Here is a 16,816-nt window from a genome sequence, read left to right on the forward strand (position 1 = left end):
CAGGCGCACGGGCAGGGGGCTGCACACAAGTGCTCTGCCCTGTGCACAACCATCCCCGTGTAGGCCAGAGGCTCTCAGGGGGTGTTCCCACGAGTGCACAAGCCCAGGGATGTGCAGGCACTCGCACACACTGGGGCACAGCCACGCTGCCACGCACATTATTGCGGGGCAGCACATGGGGCACAGGCCATGGCAAGGGATGTGACTCAGGAGCTGCTGGGCAGCTCCCAGCCAGAGCAGGGACACAGCACTCCAAGCAGGACAGAAGCTCAGGCAGCAGTGCTACAGGAGTCTCATGGATTGTGCAGGCCGAGGAGGAAGGCAAAGAGCTTCTACCCCATGGGAAAAGCACACAGGGGAGCCCTTGGGCGACAATTCAAAGAGCAGAGGGCTGGGAGCAGATGAGGCCCTTCCAGTCAGCAGGAATTAGAATAAATCTGGCAGGGACAAATCACCAGAGTGCCCCAGGCTGGCATCACCTGCCTCCTTGGCATCCCTTCTGCAATTAATTCATAATTTCATAATTTCTGCACACCAACACATCCTTGCCCTCAGGAAAACTGGAATCTCACATACCAGCTCTCAGAAGAAGTGTCCGTGAGGGAATGGGAATGATGTAGGCCAGGAAACGCAAAGTCATGGTAGAGGGAACCAGCACGTCATGCCGTACCATTCCCAGAGATCTTTCCATTCATTGGGATCACACAGGAAATTTATCACTCAGGCAGCACGGACTTTGAGCCCTGAGGCACTGTGGGGCCAGCATAAAAGGCAGCCTAACTGGTGGCTGTCTCATCCACTTCTGTCACCTCCTGCTCCTTGGGAACCAGGTGAGTTGGAAGCCCCTTTCTCCTCCACCCTCTCTAGGACAGGGTTGAGCTTTCCAGCCCTTGTTCCCGCTCCTTGTTCTTCTGGGGTGTTCTCCGATGGTGCTCGTGTGGGCAGAGGGGAGAGCGTGTGTTCTGGCCAGAGGCTGAGGCTGGGCTGAGGTGCTTCTTTGCATCCAGGCTGGGCAGCAGCACGGCTGGGGCTGGCTGAGCTCTGAAGGAGCGTGCTGGGCTGAGGCCCAGGATCCCCAGTTTGGGCCCGCACAGGCTGGAGCTGCGCAAGCAGCAGGGGCCTTGTGTTGCTGGGGGTGCCTTGCGGGCTGTGTCTCAGGTGTGCGTGTGCTCTGCTTCCTCCCTGCCCTCTGTGCCAGGTGCAGCGCCAGGCTCAAGACATGTCCTGCCCTGAGAAGTGCCAGCAGTGCCGGCCCTGCAACCCTTGCTGCCAGCCCTGCGGCCCCTGCCCGCTGGCCAACAGCTGCAATGAGTGCTGTGTCAGGCAGTGCCAGAGCTCCACCGTCGTCATTGAGCCGCCTGCTGTGCTGGTGACCCTGCCCGGGCCCATCCTCAGCTCCTTCCCACAGAACACCGTGGTGGGATCCTCCACCTCCGCTGCCGTTGGCAGCATCCTCAGCTCTGAAGGAGTGCCCATCAGCTCCGGGGGCTTTGACATCTCCTGCATCACCAGCGGCTATGGTGAAAGATGTTGTCGTCCCTGCTAAAGCTGCTGCCGCCACCAACATCCTCAGGCAAGAACCTCCACGACCTCAGAACACGCTGCTGGACTGAAGACAGAACTTTAAGACTCTGGATTTAGAGCTTCTGCCTATTGTTTCCTCTCCTCTCCTCGCCTCTCCTCTCCTCTCTTTTTTCTCTTCCTTTTCATTTCCTGTCAGCACCGCTCAATGCCAGCCCTAGTGGGACCTGCTGGCCTCCTTCCCTCTGCAGGCCGGCCAGATGGACACCCCCACTGCATCTTAGCGGCTGCTCCTGGTGCCCTCTGTGAGCCTCCTCCTTTTCTTCTTTTGACTCAATAAAGTTGGTTTTGCATTCAAACTTTGGCCTCCGATTTCTCCTTCTTCCTGTTGCAACTCTGCCTGTTTGCCCTTTGGAAAAAGTGGAGGAAGCTGAGCGCTGGAATCCCGGCAGTGCAATTTTCTTTGTTCCCTTTCTCTTGGAGCTGACAAAGATGTGCCTCACTGTGAGGCTGGTGAGGCACTGTAGGAAATTGCCCAGAAAAGTTTTGGATGCCTCAACCCTGGAAGTGTGCAAGGCCAGGTTGGACACCTCTTTGATCGACCCGGTTTAGTGGGTGGCGTCAGTGCCCGTCTGCTGAGGGCAGCGGGAGTGGAAATAAATGATCTTTAAGTTCCCTTCCAGCCCAGACCATTTCTAATGACATACGCTTTCACAGAGGCATCACCAGAGTGACAAATGTGCTCAGTGTTGGGCAGCGCTGAGTCCCCTTTGGACACCCTTGGAACTGACTCAGTCAGACGCGGCGGGAGACGCTGCACTCCTCCCACAGAGCCCATTCCTGCAGCCTTATTTACAAAGTTGGCCTTCCTGAGCACCCACTACACATGAGGAAGCCCTGCTTCCCGGGAAGTGGCCAGCCATCACTTGCTGAGGGAAGTTGGACATAAAATTATTTATTTTTCTGCTTTTCTCATACACGCATAACGCTTTGTGTTTGCTTTAGCAAACTGCCTTGTAACAAGCTCCAAGTTGTTTTCTCTTTTATTTTCTCTTCTCTTTCCACTGCACACATGGGATTGATAGAGTGGCTTGGTGAGCACCATCCATGCAGCCAAGGCCAACCTTGGGACAGCTGGTCATCCAGCCCAGGGCAAGAGCAGGAATGAGCTGCAGAAGCGGGCATGGGCTGTTGGCCAAAGGGAGACATATTAGAGGGGAAGCAAGACCACAAAGCATATCTGAGCCACTTCCCGAATGCTCCAGAACACCAGGCTGCACATGAAAACTCATGTGCTCTCACGCAGAGATGAGGGAGAGAGGTGCATGTGTACAAGAAGAACAAGAGTGATGCCCTGAGAACTTTGCCACAAACAAACCCACAGGAATGACACAGGTTCACCTCACGTGCCCGCATGGAATGCCACCAGACCATGAAGCGAGCATTCTGACGACTCTGACGTGTTTATGTCCTGGAAATACTTAGGCCTCTCATCCCGGCCCTAACAGAAGTCTTCACACAGGAACGCACACGGCAGAAGCCAGGAAATGAAGAGGCCGCAGTGTAGGAAACGAGGGCACAGCCCCTGCCATTAGCTGGGATGGTGCACATTTGCCATGAGCTGGTCACAAAATTATTACTTCCACCAAGGTGCTACTGGGCCTGAGGCAGTGCAGGACTGCTATAAAAGGCAGCCCAAGTCTCTGCTCTCGCATCCACTTCTCTCACCTCCTCCTCAGGAATCAGGTGAGTGGGAAGCCTCCAATCCTTCTCCTCCTTCTCTCCTCCTGCTTCCAGACCAGCTCTTTCCTGGCTGGAGGTCTCAGCTGATCGAGGCTGTCAGAGCCCAGGGCTGGCAGCTGCTTCTGCTGGGAGAAGGCAGGGGGGAGAAGATCTTGTGCAGAGAGAGGCTGGGACTTGGCTGAGGTGGCTCCTGGGCTTTGAGGTGGGCACTGCAGTGTGGGCCAGGAGGTGCCTTGGCTGCAGGGTGCTTGGGGGCACTGCTGCTTCTCAAGCGTCCTTACATTCTGCTTCTCCCTGCCCTCTGTGCCAGGTGCACCTGTGACCCCGAGCCATGTCCTGCAACCCTTGCTGCCAGCCCTGCGGCCCCTGCCCGCTGGCCAACAGCTGCAATGAGTGCTGTGTCAGGCAGTGCCAGAGCTCCACCGTGGCCATCCAGCCCTCCCCAGTGGTGGTGACCCTGCCCGGGCCCATCCTCAGCTCCTTCCCACAGAACACCGTGGTGGGATCCTCCACCTCCGCTGCTGTTGGCAGCATCCTCAGCTCTGGCGGAGTGCCCATCAACTCTGGCGGCTTTGACATCTCCTGCATCACCAGCGGCTATGGCGGCAGATGCTGTCCCCCCTGCTAAATCTGCTGGCAACATCCTCGAGCAAGAACCTCCACGACCTCAGAACTTGGGGCTGGACTGAAGATGGATCTTGGGAACAACGGATTTAACCCCTTGGATTACTGCTGTTTTCTTCCACTCTCTTCCCCTCCCTCCCTTTCCTGTCAGCACCACTCAATGCCAGCCTACTGGGACCTGTTGGCCTCCCTCCGTTCCTCTGCAGGCCAGGCAGACGGACACCCCCACTGCACCTCAGTGGTTGCTCCTGGTGTCCTCTCTGAGCCTGTTCTTCCTTAGACTCAATAAAGTTGTTTTGCATCCAAACCTGGGCCTCTGCTTTCTCCTTCCTTGTGTGGCACCTCCTCCAGTGAGCTCAGGGCAAAAGGTGGACACAGCAGAGGGTGGACACTCCACAGTGGACTTTAATTTGTGCCTTTTCCATTGGAGCTGACAAACACATCCCTGGCTTCTCCAAAATGGTGACCAGCAGGAGAGGATGATGTTAAAAGGTCACCGGTGAGGGAATGGCAATCAGCAATGCCTGGGGACAGTCCACAACGTCCTCTCTTCAAACAGCTCCCTCACAATAAGCCTTCTGCCCACCTTCTGTCCAGACACGCAGGGCTGAGGGGTTTCACTGGCTCAACCAAGCATGAGAACAGAACCAAAATCCTCCTCACATCGTGCTGGCAGCTGCCACTTTTTCCCCTTCTGGGTGTGGGAGAGGAGCAAATCTTCCACCTTCTTGCCTCCACCTCCCAGACATGGTCAAACTCTTTTCTCCACATGCCTCGTGCTCTTTGACAGCATCCTTCTCCCATAGCTCCTGGCTCAGGACAAAGGCCACGGTGGCCACAGGACTCCCCCATCTCCACAGAGCCACCAGAACCCGGTAACCTCCAAGTTTCTCCATGAGGCAGGAGCAAGGAGCCCGGGAAAGAGCGGAGTGTCCCAAGGCTGCCTGGAGGCAGCATCAAAGGGATGGCCTGGCTTTGGGATCGTCCTCGGTGTGCCGTGAGGGCCGTGGGCCTCTCCAGGTCCCTGCCGATAACGCGGGGCTGAGTGTGTGCGAGTGGCTGGCACTGCTGGGCAGGGAAGTCCCTACGAGGCTTGCAATGGCTGGGCTGAGACGTGAGCTCAGGCACAGCTGTGGACACACACACACACACACAGACACACAAACGGGCACTGACACATTGCCAGCCTGCCCAGGTGTGCACAGAGATGAACCCAGACGCACAGACCCCAGCAAACGTGCACAGGCGCACGGGCAGGGGGCTGCACACAAGTGCTCTGCCCTGTGCACAACCATCCCCGTGTAGGCCAGAGGCTCTCAGGGGGTGTTCACACAAGTGCACAAGCCCAGGGATGTGCAGGCACTCGCACACACTGGGGCACAGCCACGCTGCCACGCACATTATTGCGGGGCAGCACATGGGGCACAGGCCATGGCAAGGGATGTGACTCAGGAGCTGCTGGGCAGCTCCCAGCCAGAGCAGGGACACAGCACTCCAAGCAGGACAGAAGCTCAGGCAGCAGTGCTACAGGAGTCTCGTGGATTGTGCAGGCCGAGGAGGAAGGCAAAGAGCTTCTACCCCATGGGAAAAGCACACAGGGGAGCCCTTGGGTGACAATTCAAAGAACAGAGGGCTGGGAGCAGATGAGGCCCTTCCAGTCAGCAGGAATTAGAAAAAATCTGGCAGGGACAAATCACCAGAGTGCCTCAGGCTGGCATCACCTGCCTCCTTGGCATCCCTTCTGCAATTAATTCATAATTTCATAATTTCTGCACACCAACACATCCTTGCCCTCAGGAAAACTGGAATCTCACATACCAGCTCTCAGAAGAAGTGTCCGTGAGGGAATGGGAATGATGTAGGCCAGGAAACGCAAAGTCATGGTAGAGGGAACCAGCACGTCATGCCGTACCATTCCCAGAGATCTTTCCATTCATTGGGATCACACAGGAAATTTATCACTCAGGCAGCACGGACTTTGAGCCCTGAGGCACTGTGGGGCCAGCATAAAAGGCAGCCTAACTGGTGGCTGTCTCATCCACTTCTGTCACCTCCTGCTCCTTGGGAACCAGGTGAGTTGGAAGCCCCTTTCTCCTCCACCCTCTCTAGGACAGGGTTGAGCTTTCCAGCCCTTGTTCCCGCTCCTTGTTCTTCTGGGGTGTTCTCCGATGGTGCTCGTGTGGGCAGAGGGGAGAGCGTGTGTTCTGGCCAGAGGCTGAGGCTGGGCTGAGGTGCTTCTTTGCATCCAGGCTGGGCAGCAGCACGGCTGGGGCTGGCTGAGCTCTGAAGGAGCGTGCTGGGCTGAGGCCCAGGATCCCCAGTTTGGGCCCGCACAGGCTGGAGCTGCGCAAGCAGCAGGGGCCTTGTGTTGCTGGGGGTGCCTTGCGGGCTGTGTCTCAGGTGTGCGTGTGCTCTGCTTCCTCCCTGCCCTCTGTGCCAGGTGCAGCGCCAGGCTCAAGACATGTCCTGCCCTGAGAAGTGCCAGCAGTGCCGGCCCTGCAACCCTTGCTGCCAGCCCTGCGGCCCCTGCCCGCTGGCCAACAGCTGCAATGAGTGCTGTGTCAGGCAGTGCCAGAGCTCCACCGTCGTCATTGAGCCGCCTGCTGTGCTGGTGACCCTGCCCGGGCCCATCCTCAGCTCCTTCCCACAGAACACCGTGGTGGGATCCTCCACCTCCGCTGCCGTTGGCAGCATCCTCAGCTCTGAAGGAGTGCCCATCAGCTCCGGGGGCTTTGACATCTCCTGCATCACCAGCGGCTATGGTGAAAGATGTTGTCGTCCCTGCTAAAGCTGCTGCCGCCACCAACATCCTCAGGCAAGAACCTCCACGACCTCAGAACACGCTGCTGGACTGAAGACAGAACTTTAAGACTCTGGATTTAGAGCTTCTGCCTATTGTTTCCTCTCCTCTCCTCGCCTCTCCTCTCCTCTCTTTTTTCTCTTCCTTTTCATTTCCTGTCAGCACCGCTCAATGCCAGCCCTAGTGGGACCTGCTGGCCTCCTTCCCTCTGCAGGCCGGCCAGATGGACACCCCCACTGCATCTTAGCGGCTGCTCCTGGTGCCCTCTGTGAGCCTCCTCCTTTTCTTCTTTTGACTCAATAAAGTTGGTTTTGCATTCAAACTTTGGCCTCCGATTTCTCCTTCTTCCTGTTGCAACTCTGCCTGTTTGCCCATTGGAAAAAGTGGAGGAAGCTGAGCGCTGGAATCCCGGCAGTGCAATTTTCTTTGTTCCCTTTCTCTTGGAGCTGACAAAGATGTGCCTCACTGTGAGGCTGGTGAGGCACTGTAGGAAATTGCCCAGAAAAGTTTTGGATGCCTCAACCCTGGAAGTGTGCAAGGCCAGGTTGGACACCTCTTTGATCGACCCGGTTTAGTGGGTGGCGTCAGTGCCCGTCTGCTGAGGGCAGCGGGAGTGGAAATAAATGATCTTTAAGTTCCCTTCCAGCCCAGACCATTTCTAATGACATACGCTTTCACAGAGGCATCACCAGAGTGACAAATGTGCTCAGTGTTGGGCAGCGCTGAGTCCCCTTTGGACACCCTTGGAACTGACTCAGTCAGACGCGGCGGGAGACGCTGCACTCCTCCCACAGAGCCCATTCCTGCAGCCTTATTTACAAAGTTGGCCTTCCTGAGCACCCACTACACATGAGGAAGCCCTGCTTCCCGGGAAGTGGCCAGCCATCACTTGCTGAGGGAAGTTGGACATAAAATTATTTATTTTTCTGCTTTTCTCATACACGCATAACGCTTTGTGTTTGCTTTAGCAAACTGCCTTGTAACAAGCTCCAAGTTGTTTTCTCTTTTATTTTCTCTTCTCTTTCCACTGCACACATGGGATTGATAGAGTGGCTTGGTGAGCACCATCCATGCAGCCAAGGCCAACCTTGGGACAGCTGGTCATCCAGCCCAGGGCAAGAGCAGGAATGAGCTGCAGAAGCGGGCATGGGCTGTTGGCCAAAGGGAGACATATTAGAGGGGAAGCAAGACCACAAAGCATATCTGAGCCACTTCCCGAATGCTCCAGAACACCAGGCTGCACATGAAAACTCATGTGCTCTCACGCAGAGATGAGGGAGAGAGGTGCATGTGTACAAGAAGAACAAGAGTGATGCCCTGAGAACTTTGCCACAAACAAACCCACAGGAATGACACAGGTTCACCTCACGTGCCCGCATGGAATGCCACCAGACCATGAAGCGAGCATTCTGACGACTCTGACGTGTTTATGTCCTGGAAATACTTAGGCCTCTCATCCCGGCCCTAACAGAAGTCTTCACACAGGAACGCACACGGCAGAAGCCAGGAAATGAAGAGGCCGCAGTGTAGGAAACGAGGGCACAGCCCCTGCCATTAGCTGGGATGGTGCACATTTGCCATGAGCTGGTCACAAAATTATTACTTCCACCAAGGTGCTACTGGGCCTGAGGCAGTGCAGGACTGCTATAAAAGGCAGCCCAAGTCTCTGCTCTCGCATCCACTTCTCTCACCTCCTCCTCAGGAATCAGGTGAGTGGGAAGCCTCCAATCCTTCTCCTCCTTCTCTCCTCCTGCTTCCAGACCAGCTCTTTCCTGGCTGGAGGTCTCAGCTGATCGAGGCTGTCAGAGCCCAGGGCTGGCAGCTGCTTCTGCTGGGAGAAGGCAGGGGGGAGAAGATCTTGTGCAGAGAGAGGCTGGGACTTGGCTGAGGTGGCTCCTGGGCTTTGAGGTGGGCACTGCAGTGTGGGCCAGGAGGTGCCTTGGCTGCAGGGTGCTTGGGGGCACTGCTGCTTCTCAAGCGTCCTTACATTCTGCTTCTCCCTGCCCTCTGTGCCAGGTGCACCTGTGACCCCGAGCCATGTCCTGCAACCCTTGCTGCCAGCCCTGCGGCCCCTGCCCGCTGGCCAACAGCTGCAATGAGTGCTGTGTCAGGCAGTGCCAGAGCTCCACCGTGGCCATCCAGCCCTCCCCAGTGGTGGTGACCCTGCCCGGGCCCATCCTCAGCTCCTTCCCACAGAACACCGTGGTGGGATCCTCCACCTCCGCTGCTGTTGGCAGCATCCTCAGCTCTGGCGGAGTGCCCATCAACTCTGGCGGCTTTGACATCTCCTGCATCACCAGCGGCTATGGCGGCAGATGCTGTCCCCCCTGCTAAATCTGCTGGCAACATCCTCGAGCAAGAACCTCCACGACCTCAGAACTTGGGGCTGGACTGAAGATGGATCTTGGGAACAACGGATTTAACCCCTTGGATTACTGCTGTTTTCTTCCACTCTCTTCCCCTCCCTCCCTTTCCTGTCAGCACCACTCAATGCCAGCCTACTGGGACCTGTTGGCCTCCCTCCGTTCCTCTGCAGGCCAGGCAGACGGACACCCCCACTGCACCTCAGTGGTTGCTCCTGGTGTCCTCTCTGAGCCTGTTCTTCTTTAGACTCAATAAAGTTGTTTTGCATCCAAACCTGGGCCTCTGCTTTCTCCTTCCTTGTGTGGCACCTCCTCCAGTGAGCTCAGGGCAAAAGGTGGACACAGCAGAGGGTGGACACTCCACAGTGGACTTTAATTTGTGCCTTTTCCATTGGAGCTGACAAACACATCCCTGGCTTCTCCAAAATGGTGACCAGCAGGAGAGGATGATGTTAAAAGGTCACCGGTGAGGGAATGGCAATCAGCAATGCCTGGGGACAGTCCACAACGTCCTCTCTTCAAACAGCTCCCTCACAATAAGCCTTCTGCCCACCTTCTGTCCAGACACGCAGGGCTGAGGGGTTTCACTGGCTCAACCAAGCATGAGAACAGAACCAAAATCCTCCTCACATCGTGCTGGCAGCTGCCACTTTTTCCCCTTCTGGGTGTGGGAGAGGAGCAAATCTTCCACCTTCTTGCCTCCACCTCCCAGACATGGTCAAACTCTTTTCTCCACATGCCTCGTGCTCTTTGACAGCATCCTTCTCCCATAGCTCCTGGCTCAGGACAAAGGCCACGGTGGCCACAGGACTCCCCCATCTCCACAGAGCCACCAGAACCCGGTAACCTCCAAGTTTCTCCATGAGGCAGGAGCAAGGAGCCCGGGAAAGAGCGGAGTGTCCCAAGGCTGCCTGGAGGCAGCATCAAAGGGATGGCCTGGCTTTGGGATCGTCCTCGGTGTGCCGTGAGGGCCGTGGGCCTCTCCAGGTCCCTGCCGATAACGCGGGGCTGAGTGTGTGCGAGTGGCTGGCACTGCTGGGCAGGGAAGTCCCTACGAGGCTTGCAATGGCTGGGCTGAGACGTGAGCTCAGGCACAGCTGTGGACACACACACACACACACAGACACACAAACGGGCACTGACACATTGCCAGCCTGCCCAGGTGTGCACAGAGATGAACCCAGACGCACAGACCCCAGCAAACGTGCACAGGCGCACGGGCAGGGGGCTGCACACAAGTGCTCTGCCCTGTGCACAACCATCCCCGTGTAGGCCAGAGGCTCTCAGGGGGTGTTCACACAAGTGCACAAGCCCAGGGATGTGCAGGCACTCGCACACACTGGGGCACAGCCACGCTGCCACGCACATTATTGCGGGGCAGCACATGGGGCACAGGCCATGGCAAGGGATGTGACTCAGGAGCTGCTGGGCAGCTCCCAGCCAGAGCAGGGACACAGCACTCCAAGCAGGACAGAAGCTCAGGCAGCAGTGCTACAGGAGTCTCGTGGATTGTGCAGGCCGAGGAGGAAGGCAAAGAGCTTCTACCCCATGGGAAAAGCACACAGGGGAGCCCTTGGGTGACAATTCAAAGAACAGAGGGCTGGGAGCAGATGAGGCCCTTCCAGTCAGCAGGAATTAGAAAAAATCTGGCAGGGACAAATCACCAGAGTGCCTCAGGCTGGCATCACCTGCCTCCTTGGCATCCCTTCTGCAATTAATTCATAATTTCATAATTTCTGCACACCAACACATCCTTGCCCTCAGGAAAACTGGAATCTCACATACCAGCTCTCAGAAGAAGTGTCCGTGAGGGAATGGGAATGATGTAGGCCAGGAAACGCAAAGTCATGGTAGAGGGAACCAGCACGTCATGCCGTACCATTCCCAGAGATCTTTCCATTCATTGGGATCACACAGGAAATTTATCACTCAGGCAGCACGGACTTTGAGCCCTGAGGCACTGTGGGGCCAGCATAAAAGGCAGCCTAACTGGTGGCTGTCTCATCCACTTCTGTCACCTCCTGCTCCTTGGGAACCAGGTGAGTTGGAAGCCCCTTTCTCCTCCACCCTCTCTAGGACAGGGTTGAGCTTTCCAGCCCTTGTTCCCGCTCCTTGTTCTTCTGGGGTGTTCTCCGATGGTGCTCGTGTGGGCAGAGGGGAGAGCGTGTGTTCTGGCCAGAGGCTGAGGCTGGGCTGAGGTGCTTCTTTGCATCCAGGCTGGGCAGCAGCACGGCTGGGGCTGGCTGAGCTCTGAAGGAGCGTGCTGGGCTGAGGCCCAGGATCCCCAGTTTGGGCCCGCACAGGCTGGAGCTGCGCAAGCAGCAGGGGCCTTGTGTTGCTGGGGGTGCCTTGCGGGCTGTGTCTCAGGTGTGCGTGTGCTCTGCTTCCTCCCTGCCCTCTGTGCCAGGTGCAGCGCCAGGCTCAAGACATGTCCTGCCCTGAGAAGTGCCAGCAGTGCCGGCCCTGCAACCCTTGCTGCCAGCCCTGCGGCCCCTGCCCGCTGGCCAACAGCTGCAATGAGTGCTGTGTCAGGCAGTGCCAGAGCTCCACCGTCGTCATTGAGCCGCCTGCTGTGCTGGTGACCCTGCCCGGGCCCATCCTCAGCTCCTTCCCACAGAACACCGTGGTGGGATCCTCCACCTCCGCTGCCGTTGGCAGCATCCTCAGCTCTGAAGGAGTGCCCATCAGCTCCGGGGGCTTTGACATCTCCTGCATCACCAGCGGCTATGGTGAAAGATGTTGTCGTCCCTGCTAAAGCTGCTGCCGCCACCAACATCCTCAGGCAAGAACCTCCACGACCTCAGAACACGCTGCTGGACTGAAGACAGAACTTTAAGACTCTGGATTTAGAGCTTCTGCCTATTGTTTCCTCTCCTCTCCTCGCCTCTCCTCTCCTCTCTTTTTTCTCTTCCTTTTCATTTCCTGTCAGCACCGCTCAATGCCAGCCCTAGTGGGACCTGCTGGCCTCCTTCCCTCTGCAGGCCGGCCAGATGGACACCCCCACTGCATCTTAGCGGCTGCTCCTGGTGCCCTCTGTGAGCCTCCTCCTTTTCTTCTTTTGACTCAATAAAGTTGGTTTTGCATTCAAACTTTGGCCTCCGATTTCTCCTTCTTCCTGTTGCAACTCTGCCTGTTTGCCCATTGGAAAAAGTGGAGGAAGCTGAGCGCTGGAATCCCGGCAGTGCAATTTTCTTTGTTCCCTTTCTCTTGGAGCTGACAAAGATGTGCCTCACTGTGAGGCTGGTGAGGCACTGTAGGAAATTGCCCAGAAAAGTTTTGGATGCCTCAACCCTGGAAGTGTGCAAGGCCAGGTTGGACACCTCTTTGATCGACCCGGTTTAGTGGGTGGCGTCAGTGCCCGTCTGCTGAGGGCAGCGGGAGTGGAAATAAATGATCTTTAAGTTCCCTTCCAGCCCAGACCATTTCTAATGACATACGCTTTCACAGAGGCATCACCAGAGTGACAAATGTGCTCAGTGTTGGGCAGCGCTGAGTCCCCTTTGGACACCCTTGGAACTGACTCAGTCAGACGCGGCGGGAGACGCTGCACTCCTCCCACAGAGCCCATTCCTGCAGCCTTATTTACAAAGTTGGCCTTCCTGAGCACCCACTACACATGAGGAAGCCCTGCTTCCCGGGAAGTGGCCAGCCATCACTTGCTGAGGGAAGTTGGACATAAAATTATTTATTTTTCTGCTTTTCTCATACACGCATAACGCTTTGTGTTTGCTTTAGCAAACTGCCTTGTAACAAGCTCCAAGTTGTTTTCTCTTTTATTTTCTCTTCTCTTTCCACTGCACACATGGGATTGATAGAGTGGCTTGGTGAGCACCATCCATGCAGCCAAGGCCAACCTTGGGACAGCTGGTCATCCAGCCCAGGGCAAGAGCAGGAATGAGCTGCAGAAGCGGGCATGGGCTGTTGGCCAAAGGGAGACATATTAGAGGGGAAGCAAGACCACAAAGCATATCTGAGCCACTTCCCGAATGCTCCAGAACACCAGGCTGCACATGAAAACTCATGTGCTCTCACGCAGAGATGAGGGAGAGAGGTGCATGTGTACAAGAAGAACAAGAGTGATGCCCTGAGAACTTTGCCACAAACAAACCCACAGGAATGACACAGGTTCACCTCACGTGCCCGCATGGAATGCCACCAGACCATGAAGCGAGCATTCTGACGACTCTGACGTGTTTATGTCCTGGAAATACTTAGGCCTCTCATCCCGGCCCTAACAGAAGTCTTCACACAGGAACGCACACGGCAGAAGCCAGGAAATGAAGAGGCCGCAGTGTAGGAAACGAGGGCACAGCCCCTGCCATTAGCTGGGATGGTGCACATTTGCCATGAGCTGGTCACAAAATTATTACTTCCACCAAGGTGCTACTGGGCCTGAGGCAGTGCAGGACTGCTATAAAAGGCAGCCCAAGTCTCTGCTCTCGCATCCACTTCTCTCACCTCCTCCTCAGGAATCAGGTGAGTGGGAAGCCTCCAATCCTTCTCCTCCTTCTCTCCTCCTGCTTCCAGACCAGCTCTTTCCTGGCTGGAGGTCTCAGCTGATCGAGGCTGTCAGAGCCCAGGGCTGGCAGCTGCTTCTGCTGGGAGAAGGCAGGGGGGAGAAGATCTTGTGCAGAGAGAGGCTGGGACTTGGCTGAGGTGGCTCCTGGGCTTTGAGGTGGGCACTGCAGTGTGGGCCAGGAGGTGCCTTGGCTGCAGGGTGCTTGGGGGCACTGCTGCTTCTCAAGCGTCCTTACATTCTGCTTCTCCCTGCCCTCTGTGCCAGGTGCACCTGTGACCCCGAGCCATGTCCTGCAACCCTTGCTGCCAGCCCTGCGGCCCCTGCCCGCTGGCCAACAGCTGCAATGAGTGCTGTGTCAGGCAGTGCCAGAGCTCCACCGTGGCCATCCAGCCCTCCCCAGTGGTGGTGACCCTGCCCGGGCCCATCCTCAGCTCCTTCCCACAGAACACCGTGGTGGGATCCTCCACCTCCGCTGCTGTTGGCAGCATCCTCAGCTCTGGCGGAGTGCCCATCAACTCTGGCGGCTTTGACATCTCCTGCATCACCAGCGGCTATGGCGGCAGATGCTGTCCCCCCTGCTAAATCTGCTGGCAACATCCTCGAGCAAGAACCTCCACGACCTCAGAACTTGGGGCTGGACTGAAGATGGATCTTGGGAACAACGGATTTAACCCCTTGGATTACTGCTGTTTTCTTCCACTCTCTTCCCCTCCCTCCCTTTCCTGTCAGCACCACTCAATGCCAGCCTACTGGGACCTGTTGGCCTCCCTCCGTTCCTCTGCAGGCCAGGCAGACGGACACCCCCACTGCACCTCAGTGGTTGCTCCTGGTGTCCTCTCTGAGCCTGTTCTTCTTTAGACTCAATAAAGTTGTTTTGCATCCAAACCTGGGCCTCTGCTTTCTCCTTCCTTGTGTGGCACCTCCTCCAGTGAGCTCAGGGCAAAAGGTGGACACAGCAGAGGGTGGACACTCCACAGTGGACTTTAATTTGTGCCTTTTCCATTGGAGCTGACAAACACATCCCTGGCTTCTCCAAAATGGTGACCAGCAGGAGAGGATGATGTTAAAAGGTCACCGGTGAGGGAATGGCAATCAGCAATGCCTGGGGACAGTCCACAACGTCCTCTCTTCAAACAGCTCCCTCACAATAAGCCTTCTGCCCACCTTCTGTCCAGACACGCAGGGCTGAGGGGTTTCACTGGCTCAACCAAGCATGAGAACAGAACCAAAATCCTCCTCACATCGTGCTGGCAGCTGCCACTTTTTCCCCTTCTGGGTGTGGGAGAGGAGCAAATCTTCCACCTTCTTGCCTCCACCTCCCAGACATGGTCAAACTCTTTTCTCCACATGCCTCGTGCTCTTTGACAGCATCCTTCTCCCATAGCTCCTGGCTCAGGACAAAGGCCACGGTGGCCACAGGACTCCCCCATCTCCACAGAGCCACCAGAACCCGGTAACCTCCAAGTTTCTCCATGAGGCAGGAGCAAGGAGCCCGGGAAAGAGCGGAGTGTCCCAAGGCTGCCTGGAGGCAGCATCAAAGGGATGGCCTGGCTTTGGGATCGTCCTCGGTGTGCCGTGAGGGCCGTGGGCCTCTCCAGGTCCCTGCCGATAACGCGGGGCTGAGTGTGTGCGAGTGGCTGGCACTGCTGGGCAGGGAAGTCCCTACGAGGCTTGCAATGGCTGGGCTGAGACGTGAGCTCAGGCACAGCTGTGGACACACACACACACACACAGACACACAAACGGGCACTGACACATTGCCAGCCTGCCCAGGTGTGCACAGAGATGAACCCAGACGCACAGACCCCAGCAAACGTGCACAGGCGCACGGGCAGGGGGCTGCACACAAGTGCTCTGCCCTGTGCACAACCATCCCCGTGTAGGCCAGAGGCTCTCAGGGGGTGTTCACACAAGTGCACAAGCCCAGGGATGTGCAGGCACTCGCACACACTGGGGCACAGCCACGCTGCCACGCACATTATTGCGGGGCAGCACATGGGGCACAGGCCATGGCAAGGGATGTGACTCAGGAGCTGCTGGGCAGCTCCCAGCCAGAGCAGGGACACAGCACTCCAAGCAGGACAGAAGCTCAGGCAGCAGTGCTACAGGAGTCTCGTGGATTGTGCAGGCCGAGGAGGAAGGCAAAGAGCTTCTACCCCATGGGAAAAGCACACAGGGGAGCCCTTGGGTGACAATTCAAAGAACAGAGGGCTGGGAGCAGATGAGGCCCTTCCAGTCAGCAGGAATTAGAAAAAATCTGGCAGGGACAAATCACCAGAGTGCCTCAGGCTGGCATCACCTGCCTCCTTGGCATCCCTTCTGCAATTAATTCATAATTTCATAATTTCTGCACACCAACACATCCTTGCCCTCAGGAAAACTGGAATCTCACATACCAGCTCTCAGAAGAAGTGTCCGTGAGGGAATGGGAATGATGTAGGCCAGGAAACGCAAAGTCATGGTAGAGGGAACCAGCACGTCATGCCGTACCATTCCCAGAGATCTTTCCATTCATTGGGATCACACAGGAAATTTATCACTCAGGCAGCACGGACTTTGAGCCCTGAGGCACTGTGGGGCCAGCATAAAAGGCAGCCTAACTGGTGGCTGTCTCATCCACTTCTGTCACCTCCTGCTCCTTGGGAACCAGGTGAGTTGGAAGCCCCTTTCTCCTCCACCTTCTCTAGGACAGGGTTGAGCTTTCCAGCCCTTGTTCCCGCTCCTTGTTCTTCTGGGGTGTTCTCCGATGGTGCTCGTGTGGGCAGAGGGGAGAGCGTGTGTTCTGGCCAGAGGCTGAGGCTGGGCTGAGGTGCTTCTTTGCATCCAGGCTGGGCAGCAGCACGGCTGGGGCTGGCTGAGCTCTGAAGGAGCGTGCTGGGCTGAGGCCCAGGATCCCCAGTTTGGGCCCGCACAGGCTGGAGCTGCGCAAGCAGCAGGGGCCTTGTGTTGCTGGGGGTGCCTTGCGGGCTGTGTCTCAGGTGTGCGTGTGCTCTGCTTCCTCCCTGCCCTCTGTGCCAGGTGCAGCGCCAGGCTCGAGACATGTCCTGCCCTGAGAAGTGCCAGCAGTGCCGGCCCTGCAACCCTTGCTGCCAGCCCTGCGGCCCCTGCCCGCTGGCCAACAGCTGCAATGAGTGCTGTGTCAGGCAGTGCCAGAGCTCCACCGTCGTCATTGAGCCGCCTGCTGTGCTGGTGACCCTGCCCGGGCCCATCCTCAGCTCCTTCCCACAGAACACCGTGGTGGGATCC

The 16,816-nt window shown here is 56.9% G+C and overlaps 3 protein-coding genes and 3 pseudogenes across 3 annotated transcripts; all 6 read left to right on the forward strand.

The window, feature by feature from the left end:
• The first annotated feature begins 751 nt into the window (after window positions 1-751).
• LOC125335528 (feather keratin Cos1-1/Cos1-3/Cos2-1-like) lies at window positions 752-1,880 on the forward strand. The gene is made up of 2 exons (XM_048323207.1): window positions 752-830; window positions 1,199-1,880. The coding sequence occupies exon 2, from the start codon at window positions 1,220-1,222 to the stop codon at window positions 1,544-1,546; it is 327 nt and encodes a 108-aa protein (XP_048179164.1). The 5' UTR covers window positions 752-830; window positions 1,199-1,219; the 3' UTR covers window positions 1,547-1,880.
• Window positions 1,881-3,122: 1,242 nt separating this feature from the next.
• LOC125335534 lies at window positions 3,123-4,195 on the forward strand (annotated as a pseudogene).
• A 1,686-nt stretch (window positions 4,196-5,881) lies between these two features.
• LOC125335541 (feather keratin Cos1-1/Cos1-3/Cos2-1-like) lies at window positions 5,882-7,010 on the forward strand. The gene is made up of 2 exons (XM_048323233.1): window positions 5,882-5,960; window positions 6,329-7,010. Exon 2 carries the CDS (start codon window positions 6,350-6,352, stop codon window positions 6,674-6,676), a length of 327 nt encoding a protein of 108 aa, XP_048179190.1. The 5' UTR covers window positions 5,882-5,960; window positions 6,329-6,349; the 3' UTR covers window positions 6,677-7,010.
• Window positions 7,011-8,252: 1,242 nt separating this feature from the next.
• LOC125335546 lies at window positions 8,253-9,325 on the forward strand (annotated as a pseudogene).
• A 1,686-nt stretch (window positions 9,326-11,011) lies between these two features.
• On the forward strand, window positions 11,012-12,140 carry LOC125335555 (feather keratin Cos1-1/Cos1-3/Cos2-1-like). Its single transcript, XM_048323255.1, has 2 exons — window positions 11,012-11,090; window positions 11,459-12,140. Exon 2 carries the CDS (start codon window positions 11,480-11,482, stop codon window positions 11,804-11,806), a length of 327 nt encoding a protein of 108 aa, XP_048179212.1. The 5' UTR covers window positions 11,012-11,090; window positions 11,459-11,479; the 3' UTR covers window positions 11,807-12,140.
• Window positions 12,141-13,382: 1,242 nt separating this feature from the next.
• LOC125335562 lies at window positions 13,383-14,455 on the forward strand (annotated as a pseudogene).
• Window positions 14,456-16,816: the final 2,361 nt, after the last annotated feature.

The sequence above is a fragment of the Corvus hawaiiensis genome, chromosome 1 (assembly GCF_020740725.1).
Source record: "Corvus hawaiiensis isolate bCorHaw1 chromosome 1, bCorHaw1.pri.cur, whole genome shotgun sequence".
In the NCBI taxonomy this organism is placed as follows: Eukaryota; Metazoa; Chordata; class Aves; order Passeriformes; family Corvidae; genus Corvus; species Corvus hawaiiensis.

Coding starts and splice junctions, on each gene's coding strand:
- LOC125335528 (XM_048323207.1), top strand. CDS start 1,220: ATGTCCTGCCCTGAGAAGTGCCAGCAGTGCCGGCCCTGCAACCCTTGC.
- LOC125335541 (XM_048323233.1), top strand. CDS start 6,350: ATGTCCTGCCCTGAGAAGTGCCAGCAGTGCCGGCCCTGCAACCCTTGC.
- LOC125335555 (XM_048323255.1), top strand. CDS start 11,480: ATGTCCTGCCCTGAGAAGTGCCAGCAGTGCCGGCCCTGCAACCCTTGC.